Source organism: Euleptes europaea, chromosome 15, assembly GCF_029931775.1.
Source record: "Euleptes europaea isolate rEulEur1 chromosome 15, rEulEur1.hap1, whole genome shotgun sequence".
NCBI lineage: Eukaryota > Metazoa > Chordata > Lepidosauria > Squamata > Sphaerodactylidae > Euleptes > Euleptes europaea.
Window position 1 is genome coordinate 49,288,036 of NC_079326.1, and position 16,380 is coordinate 49,304,415.

Sequence of the window (16,380 nt, forward strand, 5' to 3'; positions counted from 1 at the left end):
CCTACCCCACCCACAAAACTAATTGAAGATTTGGGGTAGAGGGGATTTAAAGTGTGGAAGAGGTCTACTCCCCTGGGGATAGAAAGCCAATGAAGCTAGAGTCTAGAATCTGGAAGACCAGAGTTGAAGACCACACTCTGTCACGAAATTCACAAGGTGACCTTTGAACTTTCATTTTCTCACCCTACTCTCCTTCACAGTGTTGAGAAGAGACAGTGGAGAACTGTAAACAATTCCTTCGCCAACCCAACAGCAGCAGCTTGTTTGCTTTAACAGTTGTTTGTATTGTTTGTATCACTGACCATGTCATCTCAGGACCCATTAGTGCATTCTGGGTCCACAGCTTACTCAGGACACATGGCACACTGCTAATGCTTGACATGGGAAACCCACATGGGGGGGACATATGTGCACACTAATTCTTATGCCATTAACAATGGTGGGGAGAATTTATATCAACAGATGATGGCACCTAATATTGAGATGCTTGATATTTTTAGAGGTCTGATAAGAATGTTCATTTTGTTTTCACAGCTGTGTTACACAGTCAGATTTTTATAATGCATTTCATAATAAAAGACTGCCACAATTATAAAATCTTACAACATGCACTCTGTAACAATCTACATTAAATACCATGGATCAGCATGCATGCAACAAAACTGTTCTCCCCCACCCCAAAAAAAACCCTCTGATCATTTTCTCCCTTGTTACCCCTTATATCTGGAACTCTTCGACGAAACACCCAATATGATCAGCGTTTACACTCACTCTTTCTCTCATCTCCCTGTTACAAACTCTATCTCCCTCTGCTTCTTTTCTAATAGCAGGTTAACAACAAAGCATATTTTTGTCTCTATAAATTAGACTTCTCGCCACCAGTAGAACTCTGCCTGAGAAGGCTCAATTTTTTTTTAAGAATTTTGAGTTTCCAGATTGACATTGAGTAAAATGGCAATGAAAAGGCTTGAAATTTGCCTGAAATCCACCAACTGCTCATATCTGGGGTGTATTACCATATCTGGGAGGGAAGGTAGCATGGTATAGCCCAATCTCGTCAGATCTCGGAAGCTAAGCAGGGTCGGTACTCGAAAGGGAGACCACCAAGGAAGACTCTGCAGAGGAAGGCAATGGCAAACCAGCTCTGCTTAATCATTTGCCTTGAAAATCCTATGGGGTCGCCATAAGTCGGCCACACCTAGACGGCACTTTACACACACACACACACATTGTCATAATTCTTTAGTAAATGGCTTTAAGGACAAAAGTAATTTACAAACGGCATGGTGGTGTGCGCACCAACTGCATCCGTGTATGGATGTGTTTTGCATCTAGCAAGAGATAAAGAAACACAAAGAGTCCTTACCTGAAAGTGAACTTGGATTTCAGAGATGTCGGCACATCGCTGTATGTAGCGAGATCCCAATCTTCCGAAGATGAGTGCGTTGAATCCTAGAGACATTTTAGAAACATGTTTTTTTATATTGTAATGTGGATTTAGAATAGTTGCCATTACTTCTAGAAAGCTCTTATGGAAACAAACAAAAAAAGCAAACACATAGGAACTTCAGTCAACTAATGACCAGACCCTCTAAACCTCTGAACCAGTGAGTCTCCTACTATATGGAAAACTGATCTTAATATCGCCCTCCATGCTAGTACATTACATTAGCATAAAAAGGCAAAAAATTGAGACTTTTGAGGCTTTTTTGTAGAATTAATTGGACAACATCCAGCCCATTACCGTTCTACCGCAAACATATGCAAAAATGCAAATTTGCACAGTAAGAGATTCAAAATTTCTTCTGATAACAGTTTCTCATGCCTCCTAAGGTACTGTTCCAGTGAGCCCCCAATCTGGGAGGGGGTGGGGCTTTGGGAAAGAACATGGTGGGGGTTGTTGCTGCAAGAAGGAGTGTTGCAAGCAGGTTGAGCAGGTTGGTGCTGTAAGCAGGTTGAGGCAACAGTGCTTAGCTATACTGATTTAGCATTCTAACATTGAAGCAGAGTTACACCCATCTAAGCCCACTATCTACAATCGATTCAGATGGGTGCAACTCTGCTTAAGACGGCACTGTATATCTACTACCTGTGTCAAGGTCAAATGTTCCAAGGCTAAACTCCCAGGTGAAAGGGAATACTGTAGTACTACTGAGTGGCTGAAACCCAAAAATAATACAGTAAAAGCTTTGTTATCTGGTACTCATGGGAAATGGGGGTTGGTGGTTAATCAAATGTGCCCGAAACTCAGGCTTATTAATCCGCCCCTACCCAGAGGAATCCACAGGGACCAAACTATCACCATGGTAACAGACCCTAAGTAGTGGGTCAGACCACTGTAGCACATTCTGCCATTGAAGATGGTTTAGAAACATCAAGTGGTATAAAATATCTAAGCCAGGTAAGTAGCGTTCATCCCAACAAACATATATACAAGAGCCATTCTTATGTCATTTACACTGGTTTCTGAGTTGTTACCGGTTCTGATTCAGAATGCTGGTTTTATTCTTTAAAGCCCTTCATGGCTTGAGTCCAAAAGTATCTAAAGTCTGCTACCACCTGTATAAACCTGCTAGGAACATGAGTTATTCTAGGAGCCTCTGTTGCAGGAACCCATCCTCTCAGAAATATGGATCATTGGCAATCCATGAGAGAGTCAACTCAGCTGTTGCCCTCTAAATTATGGAACTCCCTGGCACAGAGCCAGGTAAGCTGCAGTACTGCAGTCCAAGCTCTGCTCACAACCTGAGTTCGATCCCGACAGAAGTCGGTTTCAGGTAGCCGGCTCAAGGTTGACTCAGCCTTCCATCCTCCCGAGGTTGGTAAAATGAGCACCCAGCTTGCTGGGGGTAAAGTGTAGATGACTAGGGAATGAAATGGCAAACCATCCCGTAAACACAGTCTGCTTAGTAAATGTCATGATATGACATCACCCCATGGGTCAGTAATGACCAGGTGTTTGCACAGGTGACTACCTTTACCTGGCACATTATTGCAGGCCTTGCAGCGTCATCTTCAGACTTATCTGTTCCAGAAGGCCTCTGAAGAAACCTATTTTGTATTTAGAACCTGATTTTAACAATGAATGTTGGTGTTTTAATGTCTTATTGTCTTATATGTTTTATGTTAAAAGTTCTCCTTTTAATAAAAAGGCAACTTCAACATTTCTCAAATTAAATACATAAAATTCTCACATGCACACTTTATATTTATCCAATTTTATATTCTGAACAGCAGCCCCCCATCTTTGTCCCAGAGCCTTTCCCACTGCTCTACTTCCCTCTCTTCCTCACTTTCAAAAACCAGGTAAGATTCCTGGGGTATGAATTTCTCCTTTCTTCTTTCTCCTTATGCTATTCTGTAAAACTTTTTGCTGAATGGTCTTTGATGGCTGCAGTTGTGACTTTCAAAGGTATTAATTTTAGGAACTAGAGAAATGACCTTCTTAGTGAAAATCTTTTGTCATGACTGTTTAGTATTTAAAGTTGTCGATTTGAGGTTCACAGAGGAGTTCAGTACATGAAAGCTAATATATCACTTGCTGATAATAGTCTTATCTGTTGGATGTTACTGTTCCTTTCTCTACAAGGTAAAAGCAAATATAGGCTGCATAAGGCAATTAGTGTGGTGGTTAGAGTGCTGGACCACGACCAGGAAGACCTGAGTTCACGCCCTTACATGGTGGGGAAGAACCACATATGCTGTGCTGAGCTCCACTATCATGCTACCGCCTGATGCTCCCACAATCCAGAGCCATAAGATGTTAGGGAGGGTGTGTGTGTTAAGTGCCGTCAAGTCGCTTCCGACTCATGGCGACCCTATGAATGAAAGTTAGGGAGTAGGCTAGGAAAAAGTCTGATTTTGAACCCTAGTAAGGGATGTTGTTACAGCACAGGAGATGGCATATCAAACTAAGGAATTATTTAGTGACTCCAGGACCTTGCTCCAAAAGTACAATAAAAATGACTGGTGTCTGTAAAAATAAAAATAATAATAATTTTAGCAAAGCACAAGAAATTAGCTGGAAAGGGTTTTATGAGCTAGCATAAAGAAGGTTGGTTTTTATACCTCCTTTTTTCTCTGCCTTTAAGGAATCTCACAGCGGCTTACAATCACCTTCCCTTCCCCTCCTTACAACAGACACCTTGTGAGGTAGGTGGGGCTAAAGTTCGGAGAGTTCGGAGAGAACTGTGACTGGTCCAAGGTCACCCAGCAGGCTTAAAGTGGAGGAGTGGGAAAACCATACCGGTTCACCAGATTAGAGTCCGCCACTCTTAACCACTATACCATGCTGGTAAGAATCATCTTGCAAAGGAGCTCCAAGGATAAATTCTTGACAGGCTAATTCCCATACTCTTGCTGTATCTTTAGAAAACACATCAAAGGAATGTGAAAAGTAACAATCTCTAACAACAAAGAAAGCATCTTCTAAAGAGATGAGGTAATTTGTAGCCCACCATCACAAGACCAGCTGCCGACTGGCAAATTAATCCCCCCCCCCATTCCGGTTCTACACCCCCTTCTTAGATTTTCCTGTTTTTCCCCATTCCTCAGAGCTGTCTCCTCAACCATCAGACTACTAGAAAACATTCTCTCCTTCAGGACCAGATGAAGTATTACCTCTCTCTCTTTTCCTGTCTGCTCTTTATCTGTCCCCTAATATCTCAATCCATTCTCTCTTTGGGTAGTTCACACACTCTCTCTCGACAACCTTCTATCAACCCTGAGCTGTTACAAATACAGCTCTTTTCTCTCACTGTCATCTCAAGGCCCAGGTCTCTCTTCCTCATGAGCACAATACATAACACACAAAGGTGGGAAAACACACATTAGTTAAGATATGCTTATGCTTACATAATGTACACCTTGGAGGCCTAAAAGTTGCTTTTAAGAACAGCTTCTAAGAAAAATAATTGCTGCTTAATAAGTGAACTCCTGTGATTTTAGTCTGTCTCTCTCTGCTTTCTTTCTCTTTCTTTTTTCCCGTCTGCATTCTGGTAGTACAACAGAAGTCAATGTTACTTGAAAGGGCCTCTCCGTAATTTCATAAAAACACTGCACCAAGCACCACAATTGTGTATACACAAAATCAAAGATTCCTAACCAGAGCTGGGCTGATTTAGGTGCTGGACACCTGTACTCGTCACCTCTGCTTCCTGGGTAACGGTCAGCAATCAGGTTTACAGACCTGTTATATTTGCACATTTACCTGTGCTGACAGCATTTGCATTGAGATAGGCTAAATATTAAAATAAGTATGGGTGCAATCCATATCCAAAGTTTGAATGGAAATGGGGTTACAGGCTAATACCCCAGCCTTAAGCTAATACCCCAGCCTTAAATATTCTGTCTTGGCCTCCAAAGACATTTGATGTAGATGATTTTGACCAGATTGATTTCACCTGCACTGGTATGCTACTTCCAGTATATGATCAGTATCAAAAGGGTAGAGGAAAATGTTCAACAAAATAGTAAAGTTAGCACCAAGAAACCTCTCCCCAGATTGTTCTATTGATAACAACATAGAGCAACTACCTGGGACCACTATTTGTTCACACAGCAGGTCTTAATTTAAGCACCTAAATTGTTGGTTGTGGACTCAAAAACTCTTTCTGAATAGGAGAAGAGTAGGAGTCCAGTAGCACCTTAAAGACTAAGAAAATTTCTGGCAGGGTATGAGCTTTCGTGAGCCACAGCTCACTTCTTCAGATACGAAGTGAGCTGTGGCTCACGAAAGCTCATACCCTGCCAGAAATTTTCTTAGTCTAAGGCACGGGTCCTCAAACTATGGCCCGTGGGCCAGATCCGGCCTGTCAGGGTCCTGAACCCGGCTCCCTCCGGAGCCGCCACCGCGCCCGTCCCTTCCCCAAACTAAAGCGGCCATTTGCCGTATAAAGCATCGGCGGCAGCAGCGGAGCGGCGACACCCGCGCTGACCCAAGAGCCACCCCCCCTGCACCTTCCCTGCCGCGGCTGCCCTGAAGAGCCGCCGCCGCCGCCTTCCTTTCCCAAGGCGCGCAAGTGCGGCTCGGGGACGGGAGGCGCCGCCTCGGACTGCAATGTGCCCCTCGCCGCCGCTGCTCCTCCTGCCGCAGCAGCTGCTGCAGCCCTGAAGGAGACATGCCGGGCTGGAAGAAAAACATCCCCGTCTGCCTGCGAGGCGAGCAGGAGCGAGTGGGCGAGCGAGAGAACGCAGGGGCCCCCGCGAGGGGGGCTTGGGTGGCGGCGCCTCCGGGGAGGGGAGGGCTGAGAGACCCCCGTCTCCCGCCGGCCTCCTCCCGCGCCGTTCCCCTTCCCCTCAGGTGCTCTTTGCCAAGCAGGGGGCCAGCCCGCCTCCCGCTCCAGGAGGCGGGAAAGGACGGTGCGCGGCGGCGCAGGGGGGTGTCTCTCAGCCCAGCTAAGGGGGGAGTGTCGGCCATGGAGAGGCACCTGGGGAAGGGGCAGCACGTCCTCCTGCCGCAAGTTAACTTTTCTTTGCCTGGGCGCGTGGCTGCCTTCCTGTTTGGGCGGGGGGGGGGGGCCGGTCGGCCCCCAACAGTGTTTGAGGGACAGCGAACTGGCCCCCTGTTTAAAAAGTTTGAGGACCCCTAGTCTAAGGTGCTACTGGACTCCTACTCTTTTCTACTGCTAGTGACAAACTAACATGGCTACCCATCATGATTTATCTCCAAGAATAGGAGAAAGCTGCTTAGATCATTGAAAACAATATATAGTCTAGGTTTAAATTCTCTAAAGTAGCGGGGGATATCCACGATTACTGCCATAATCACTGGAACAGGGCAGGAAAACTCAGACAAAAGGATACTGTAGTAGTCCTTTTGAATAAGCTACACTAAATCTACCACCACAAGCTTAGGATCCATGACCTTTCAGCCCAAATGCGAGACTTCCAGAGAGTAATCTCCAGCAGCACAAAGGCACTATAAAAACGGTTTTCACAGCAAAGACTTGAGGGCTGATTTCTGATGCCTCAATGGCATCCAAAGAAACAAACTTGCCACCATACAATTTTCTCATCTGTGATCAACAGTCAAAATAATAATACAAAAGAAGTGAAGCTTTGACTTTGCAAATAATGAGCATAACGTGCTAAATTATGTGAGAAACAGGAAAGCCATGAAGTCACATATATCTCAGAGCAGCAATAATATTTTTACTTTAGGCCTATTTAGGTAATTGGAAGAAAGTGCTGTGAAAAACAGGCCTTTCAATTTGAGGAAAGGGAGGAAAGACGAGAAAGTGTAATCAGATGATACTTGAAAGCCATATTCCTAGACAGTCCTGAACACCCACAAGGCTTGGGAAATTATCTCTCCCGCTCTGTACCAACACCTCAAAAAGCTTGCAAGCTGAGGCATTTAAGAGAACTGTATTCTAGGAAAACTTTCCACCTGACATCATGTTCAAAACATGCAACCTTCTATGAAGAAGCTAGTATACTTAGATTTGCTGTATAGCAGAAAAGGCCACACTGGGACTTTAGGGCATTTTAATAGCTGAATAGAAATGAAGTTAAAGGAGGAATTAAATCAGGATTGCAATCGAGCATGAACACACGTGAAGCTACCTTATACTGAATCACACCATCAGACCATAAAGGTGAGTACTGTCCAAGACTGACAGCAGCTCTCCAAGGTCTTAGGCTGAGATCTTTTACATCAGATACTGATTGGAGATGCTGGGGATGGAACCTGGGACCTTCTGCATGCAAAGCAGAGGCTCTTTCACTGCACCACAGAACCTCCCCAATGGGAGAGTAAAGGAGAGCTCCTCTAGACTGGTTGCACACAGCCACCTCTACTCACATAATGCATGCTGTGTAATAGTTGCCTTTCACTTAAAATGTTGCCAGCCAAAGGCACGCATGATTTACCCATTCATCTAGCAGCACCCATTCATCTAACTCTGAGACCCAGGATCAGAGGAATAGTGCAGACTGCAGAAGTGGACATACAAGCTTCCCTTTGAATATTACAAAATACAGGATGGAAAATGATGAAATTGACTCTCTGTCCCCATGAGGTTCATTTTATATCTTATTTGTTTGTTTGTTTATTTGTTAGATTTATATCCCACCCTCTATCCCAGCCAAAGCCGGGCTCAGGGTGGCTAACATCAATAATATATCATAAAATACAATAAAAACAATCAGTTCAGCACAGTAATTAATTTAAAACCAACAATTTCAGGCTAAAAATAATATCAAAGGTGTTCGATTTTGATGGCCTCCTTGGCCAACCTGGAAGAAACAGTCAGGCTCCCTGCTTGGATGGTAAGAAAACATAGGGGGAGGTAGGGAGGTCTGTGTTCATCGCCATTTGTAAAAAATCATACTCACAACGGAGAATTTTTAAGACATTTTCCCCCCATAAGTTATATAGTAAACATTTAATACTTTAACCTGTTACGCATTTTTGTAGATTAAGAGTACTTTTCTTTTCATGCCTTGATATATTATAGAAATGAATTAGCTGTCGATATTTTTTAAAACTGCAAGTCTCTTCATGGCCAGAAGAAAACATTTAGATGCCAGCTCTCCTTCGGCAGTATCCAAAGCTACTAGTATTTTATGAGGCCTTTAGGCTTAGGAATTTTGGCAGATTTCAATGTACATTAAGGCAAAGAAGCTATATACTCAATGTATAACCCCATTCTACTAGCCCACCCCCATTCCATATATTCCATACCCTCTCTCCCATTAACTTATTCCCTACAGCCAAGATACAAAGATGAACAACGACAGCAAAAAACAAAACAAAAAAACCTGAGTTATGTGCTAGTTCTTAATAGTTACTTTCATTCTTGATTAGTGCAGAATGTACACCAGAATCTTTCTATCAGTTTTGGCATGTATCAGCACTTTCCCCATCAAAAGATCAAGCCCCATCAAAGTCCTTTATGACTTCTACTGAGCATAAACAACAATAAAAAGTCTTGGTGCAAAAGCTGTTGAAAGTAAAACCGACATATACACAAAAAACCCCAGCATGTCCAGTATGTTCTATCACATGGAGGAAAAGAAGGAACTGAGAAGTTATATAAGGTGAATGGGGTCATTTCACATAAACAGAAAGTATTTTACTACAACTAAATACAGCAGGCACCTGTCCTATGAACTTAGAAAGCACAGTATTCAAGAGTATGAACTGCTTTTCTAAGACAAGGGAATTCAACATGAGAAAGGCAGCATGAGATTCAAATCGACAGAAATTTAGTCAAGAAACAATGTAGGCATTCCTAGCAAAGAAACCTATACTGGGAAAAGGAGACACAGTTTAAAACATAAAAACTAAATATTTTTCTAGAATACATGCTACTGCTTAATCGTTCAACAGAAGACTGCTGGATGAAGTTGTGTGGCCAATATTATGAAGTCCAGTAAAACCTACCCTAATTCGACTTAGCAAATTATGAAAGAATTCTAAACTAACACTTTTAATTCTTCAGAGAAAATAAGCAGCTTTTTAAAATAGAACCATCACCATCTATTACAACTCCTAGAATGTGGGAGTGTGTGCGGGAGAGAGAGATCCCCGGGCTGTTGTGCAGCCCAGTGACTGGTGAGTGCGTGTTTTGTGTGAGATCCCCGTGCGTGTGTGTGTGTGGAGGGAAGCCTCCCTCTCTTTCCTTCCTTTCCTTTTTTTTCCTTCCTTCCTTTCCTTCTTTCCTTCCCTCCCTTTCTCCTCTGCATAGCCTCTCCTAGGGTTGCCAACCTCGAGGTGGTGACTGGAGACCTGGCAACCCTAGCCTCTCTCCCCCCCCACCCCGCACCGGGAGATCTACACCTGGTACGGCCCCCGAACAATATTATAAATGTGCAAATGGCTCTTGGCAGGAAAAAGGTTCCCCACCCCTGTCCTAGACAATACAGAAGGGACAAGATGAAAGTGAAAGCTCATTTTTAAACCTTGGAGACCATTTAAAACAGAACCAAGGCCAGGGGGCAGGCAACCTAGGAAGGAAGGTGCGGCGCCCCTCCACTGACAAAGAGATCCACTCCTTTAGTGACTCTCAGGAGGACCAACCACCATTGCACGGTGAGTCAGGTCTATCTATTTACATGAAATACTTTTATCCGGTTTTCCTCCTGCAAAGCAGGACTCAAAGCACCCAGAAACCTAAAAACACACAATGATCTAAAATCTCAGTACAACCACCAGAAGACAACTCAGCTACTGAATATGTTATCTATCAAAAAGGATGTGGACACAATGGAGTGGGTGCAGAGGAGGGTGATGAGGATGATCAGGGGGCTGGAGACCAAGCCCTACGAGGAAAGGCTGAGGGACTTGAGAGTGTTCATTCTGGAGAAGAGGAGGCTGAGTGGGGGACATGATTGCTTTCTTTAATATTTGAAGGGCTGTCACTACTAAATAATCTTAGTTTGAAAGAAGCCTTCCTCCTTGAAAAACATGCTCCAGTTCAAGACATACCACCTTAGAGAGGAAACTAGTTTTCAGGCCTCCAACGAACTACATTTAAGGCAACTTGTATAAGTTTGGCATGATGGTAAAATGGACTGAGAAATTCTTTTAAAATTCTAATCTCCAGTGAATCCTCTTTTACACGTGCTGGAAAAATCTGTTTGTTTTTTTATTGAAGAGGTTCCCTGAGTCACTGGATGCTGCATCTAAAAAGAAGAGAGTGAAAAACAGCCAAGTTTGGAATGAGGTTGCATGCTACCGGTCAAGCACATACCCTCCAAAAGGAGGCATAAGTTATATACCAAGTTGACAGTCAGCAAAATATCAGTGCAATCCTAAGAAACTCCTTTCTAAATTCATTGACTTCATCGGACTTAGAATGGTACAACTCTGCCTACAGCGCATTCCTGACCTTCAAGGGCAAAAGCCCTTAGGAGACCAGGAAGGGGCTGCGCTGGCGTGGAGGCCTGGACGCCGGTCTTTGGATGCCACCACGGCAGCGCCGCCCAGGAACGCTGCGTGGGGCCTTCCGCCTGCATCCTGCTGGCGTAAAAGCCCATGCTGGTGTTCTGGGGGGGGTGCGCATCATTCCGAGGGGAGGAGCTGCCATTAGGCAGCCTCCTGTCCCCTTTCAGCCCGACGCCAGCACCGAGAATGGTGCTGGCGTCTCTATTCTCTATGGTTTTTCCACCGTCCCTGCACGCCGAAAGCTCAGGAATGGGCTGTTAGGATCGCACTGTAACTCTAAGACCTGTTCCATGGAAGGACCACAAAAGAAGACACACAGACATCTGAGTGCAGTATGTCTCCATCAGTAGATTCCAACATAAATGAACTCATAACTTCAAATTAAAATTGTTCTATTCTTTTTTTTTTACCAAGGTTTAATTATTGAGCAAAAGTTCATAGTGAGAACGATTATTTGAAGTTCAAACTTATAGTTCAGTATTCCTGGAAGACATTTGCCTTCATTCAAAAAGTAAATATGTGCACATTACCATGAAATCCCGTCTCTGAGGGCAATAGGTCAGAAAGCAGCAGTTGTAGGGCAGCGTTCTTCATCTCCTTATTTGGCAAACAAGAAACCACCGATCAAGAAAGTTCAGCAGCAGTTCAGACTGTACTGATGCAACAGGCGAAGATTTTTGCAGAGAAATGTCAGTGCAAGAGGATGTTTTAGCTTACAAATGCAGAAGTGTTAATATCCCCTACACAACGTAGCCTTAAATAGAGTGGGAGATAAGGGATTTATGCCCTATCAGTTTGTGTTCAAAAATACCAATTTGTTTCCTTTTCTTGCAGCAATGATGTTCCCTCAGGGGCAGCATTTCTGTTGCAGGGATCTCACTTCTTCTGCATACTTAAGCTCAGTCTTTACCACACCTTACTGAGTAGCTCTGTTGCAAAATACTTATCAAGTACTTACTCTCGTACTGCTGACCCTAGAAAAATCTCTCTTCAAGATGACTACTCATGTCACAGATGTTAGTGCCTTGAACAGTTTTACTACGATGCTTTTCAAGATCTCAGTATAAAATGCCTAGAGTTTGATCGACTTTTACTTAAGACTTAAGAGTTCTAAAAAAACGAATATAACCTTGCCATAGACCCTTCTGGCACTTGCTTGCTTCCTTCAGCCACCCCCTCTGTACCAGGGTCTCAGCTCTGTGCTTAAGTTGGCCACATTCCTTTGTTTAACAGTTAAACCCCAAACAAAAACAACCTCTTCCCTTTTCTTAGGGACATTCTCCAGTAGCTGCCACCAGCAGAGGAATCTCTTTGGGAATACTCTGGGGTCCATGTTTAGTGAACCACCACCTCTTCCCCCTTATGATCCTCTCTGCATGACCATGAGTTGTGTGGGCACATGATCTTTACCATCTATATGCTGGGTGAGGTCATCTGGAGATTTGGGCTAGGTTGTCATCAATATGTGGATGGCACTCAGTTCTATCTTGCACTTCCAGTGGATCCCAGGGAGGCTGTAGAAACCCTGAACCAGTGCCCAGAGGCAGTTTTGGAGTAGATGTAGGTTAATAAACTGAAGCTTCAAATGAAACCTCAACTCCTTTACTAACGGATGAGGAGGAAGCCATCAGGGACCCGGGGGACTCTATCAGTATCTTAAAGGAACTCTCACTTCTGACAGCCAAAACTGTGAATAACATTTTTGAAAGGTTGAATCTGGTCAACACCTAACTTGACCACCTAAATCTACTGTTTACTAAGTTTAGCAGCAAGAATCTGGATAAGCTGAGACACACAGAGAACTCTGATCCAGAGCACTTCACATATTTACCCTTGGGACAGATGTGGGGTGGAAAATTTCCCTTTTATAAAGATTCACTGTTTCATAAAATTAATTATATTGAAGGGTACAGTCTATGTAGAGGTAGTTGTGAATGTGCAGTGGGTTGGACTAGATGACCCTGGAGGTACCTTTCAATTCTATGATCCTGTGATTCTATGACTAATGTCTGTATAAAACCGGAGGAGTTTCTCCCCAAATGTGATTCTTAACATCTCTATCTATAATTTTTGCCACCATTGGACTGTTCCTTTAATATACAGAAAGTCAATAAATCTAATCAACTCTATTTCAGTGCTGCTGAGTACTAAAATGTGAATGAAATATCTCTTCCTGAGGACATAAGTTGTGTCAGTCAAAAAAGTGCAATTACAGCACAGAAACAGGTCTCTGCTGGCAGAATATCTGTTCTACATGTGCAGAAGATGCACACATATGCAAAAAAAAAACAAAAAACCCTACCTCCAGAAGAAAGGCAAAAGGAAATACTCAAAAGGGAAGAAAAAGAAAAAAGCTCAACCTAAACTAGACAACAAACCTAAAATTATAACAAAGTACTGATATTATTTACTATACAGTGTACACCAAATTAAAAATACTGTGCCTTAAATATACAGGCTGATCAATTAAAAGAATACCGGTATTTAAAAATAGTTGCTAATTTTCCAACATAGCTGTTGATAAAAAATGTAAATGACCAATAAACAACCCAAACGTGATGACCTGAATACAACAAGAAGTGACAATGGGCCACACAATATAGAAGGTAAAAATTTTGAGTATCAATTGCCAGATTTTAATTCTGTCTAATGAAGTTACATTGATGAGTGATTTAAAAAAAATCTTATTTCTCTTTTCTCCCTCCACACCCATTCAGGTCATCACTTTACAGCATACCTTTATATGTATATTTATTTCTGGATGTGTTCCTAAAATATGTAAATGTTTATATGACCACTGAAGATGGCCACATCGTCCGAAACGTGTTTGGGTTGTTTATTGGTCATTTACATTTTTTTATCATCAACTATGTTGAAAGGCAAAAGGAATCTGCAAAAGTAGGAATAGACTGTGCTCTATCCACTGTGCTCATTAAGTCCTCTTCTATACCATTCTTTCCCCAAAGAAAAGTCCCAGCTCCCCTCCCTACTCCTGGCAATTATTTATACAAGATCGGGAAGCCATTCTGCAAGTACCACTTAACTCAAGGATTGATAAATGTGTGAAAATCACTAGAAAGCTACTGGGAGGCAAGAACTTTACCCACACACTTTTGAACCATCCATTCTAGTTACTATTGACAATCACATTCATTTTCATGAAGCAAGACATTTTGCTTTCTGAATAATACTTCCATGATGCTTCAAAAATTAAATCATAAGTAGAAAATCATTCTTTCACTGAGCTAGATGACACTTGAGGAAATATTAGATCAGTCTAAGCAATGGCTTTCTTGTGAAAGAAGTGATTTATCTAATATAGCTCCTGAGAACGGCTTTACATACTAGTATGTAAGATTGAGTTCACCAGATACCCATCATGGAACATGCAGCTATTTAGGGAAACTATTTTGGGATGGCAGCTCTCTCCTACCTGTAATGAAGTTCTAAAATGAATGAGATTGGCTTGTGAAATAGTATATTTAACTATTCATTACTTTTTGGATATTAGGTTGGTTTAAAAAAGAATTTTTTATTAAGTTTTCAACAACATTAAATACAACATACATGACACACAACATACATATTTAGTAGCATATTTTGCACATCCTAGACACACACTCTCTCTCTGTATGTATGTATGCATATGTGTGTGTGTATTTATGTGTGTGTGTGTGTCTGTGTGTGTGTCTGAAGTGAGTCTACAATCCGCCTAATTTCTATTATTCTTTAAAAATTATCATATTTTTAAAATGTAACTGAAGGTATATTAACTTAATTCTAAACAATAAAATAACCTACTATATTTCTAATCATAAATCAAAAAACCATGTATTGGATGTTGTGGTCAATACTAACAATAAATGATATTACTATGCATGTTATAATAAAAGAACATCACAATTTTTCTGAAAGCCATTCTATACGAAAATAATCATTGCTGAAAATGTCAAAACCAAACACTCGTTTCTCCTAAAGTGTCAATACTGATATCAAGTGATCTAATATTCAACTATAAATGATCTAATATGAACTAATAAGCCAATAGAAATTAAAGACAGGTGAATGAACAAAAAGGGATTTCAGAGGTATATGATAGTAGCAGATGATCCAACAGCACCTTTTGGCATAAATGTGTGTTTTTTTAAACAAATGAATGGCTCTGGTCAATAATAAATTTCAAAACTAACATAATAGGATGCAATTGTCCATCACCCATCAGCACAAACGGCTGTTTCTAAGCAACCAGGAAAGGCAGATCAACAGTGTACATAACCAATACACAAAGTGTGTAGAGGAAAGCTTCTTTCTGGTTCAGCATAAATGCAACTGTATTTAAGGAATTGGGAGCACTGAAATGCAAACTTCCCTTACATTTGATTCATAAACTTTCCCCAGTTTTGATTTAGGAAAATGCTCTTTTCTCTTTTTACACAGTAGTTCTAAATATGACTAAACCTTTCCCATGAGCCCCTATCTCCACCCCTTACATGATGGCAACTGCTGTTCCTCCAGGAGGGAAGTCTTCTTCTCTTCTCTTTTCCTCTCCTGCTGTCCCCACTTCTTCTGAATGCCACTACAGCAGTATGTATTTATTTTATTTATTTAAAGTATTTATTAATGTTCAAGTCATCATGAGTATAGGAAAAAGTCCCCCCCTCAATTGAACTGGATGCCTACAGAACATCAAATCATAGAGTTAGAAGGGGACATATAGGCCATCTAGTCCAACCTTCAGGTTGGGGAGAGCGGGGTAGTAATGTAATAAAATAAAATAAATAAAATTAATGCAGGATCAGCCTAGAGCATTCCTGACAAGTGCTTGTCCAGCCTCTGCTTAAAGACTGCAAGTGAGAGGGAGCTCACCACCTCTCTAGATAGATAACAACTCCACTGCTGAACAACTCCTACTGTAAAAAATTTTTTCCTAATATTCCTAATTGTTCCAAATATTTTCCTAATAATTCCACCCGCAACTGAAACCCATTACTGAGAGTCCTATCCACTGCTGCCAACAGGAACAGCTCCCTGCTCTCCTCTAAGTGACAGCCCTTGAAAGCTGATAGAAGTGAAAAGAAGATAGGGAGTTATAAGAACAAGAGTACTGCATTAATGTATATGATGAAAAAGACCATCACTAATTTCCAATTAGATGACATTTAGAGACTAAAGCACGATTCAGAAACAGAATACTCCTTTTACTCAACAGCTCACAAGTCATCATCTAGAATTGATATGTTCTTAATTTCAAAACCTCCGGTAAATATGGGATGTGAAACAGAAATAGGTAACTTTATATACGCTGACGATACCCCCATATTTTTATGGTTAAGTATAAAGGAAAAAAGGAGTAAAACCTGGGTTCTCAACAACGAACTATTAATGCCAAAAGTAAAGAGAAATTAGAGAAGGAACTTGAATCCTTTTTCAATGTAAACAACTCTACCAGCTCAGATATAATGGTGTGGGAAGCAGCTAAAGCCTTTTTC

The 16,380-nt window shown here is 41.8% G+C and overlaps 1 protein-coding gene across 1 annotated transcript in view; it reads right to left on the reverse strand.

The window, feature by feature from the left end:
* The window catches only part of PARD3B (par-3 family cell polarity regulator beta), a 578,916-nt gene that overhangs the window by 387,956 nt on the left and 174,580 nt on the right, over window positions 1-16,380 (reverse strand). The window contains exon 5 of the mRNA XM_056861663.1: window positions 1,367-1,452. Coding sequence (XP_056717641.1) covers window positions 1,367-1,452 — 86 coding nt within the window. The remainder of the gene's footprint in view (window positions 1-1,366; window positions 1,453-16,380) is intronic.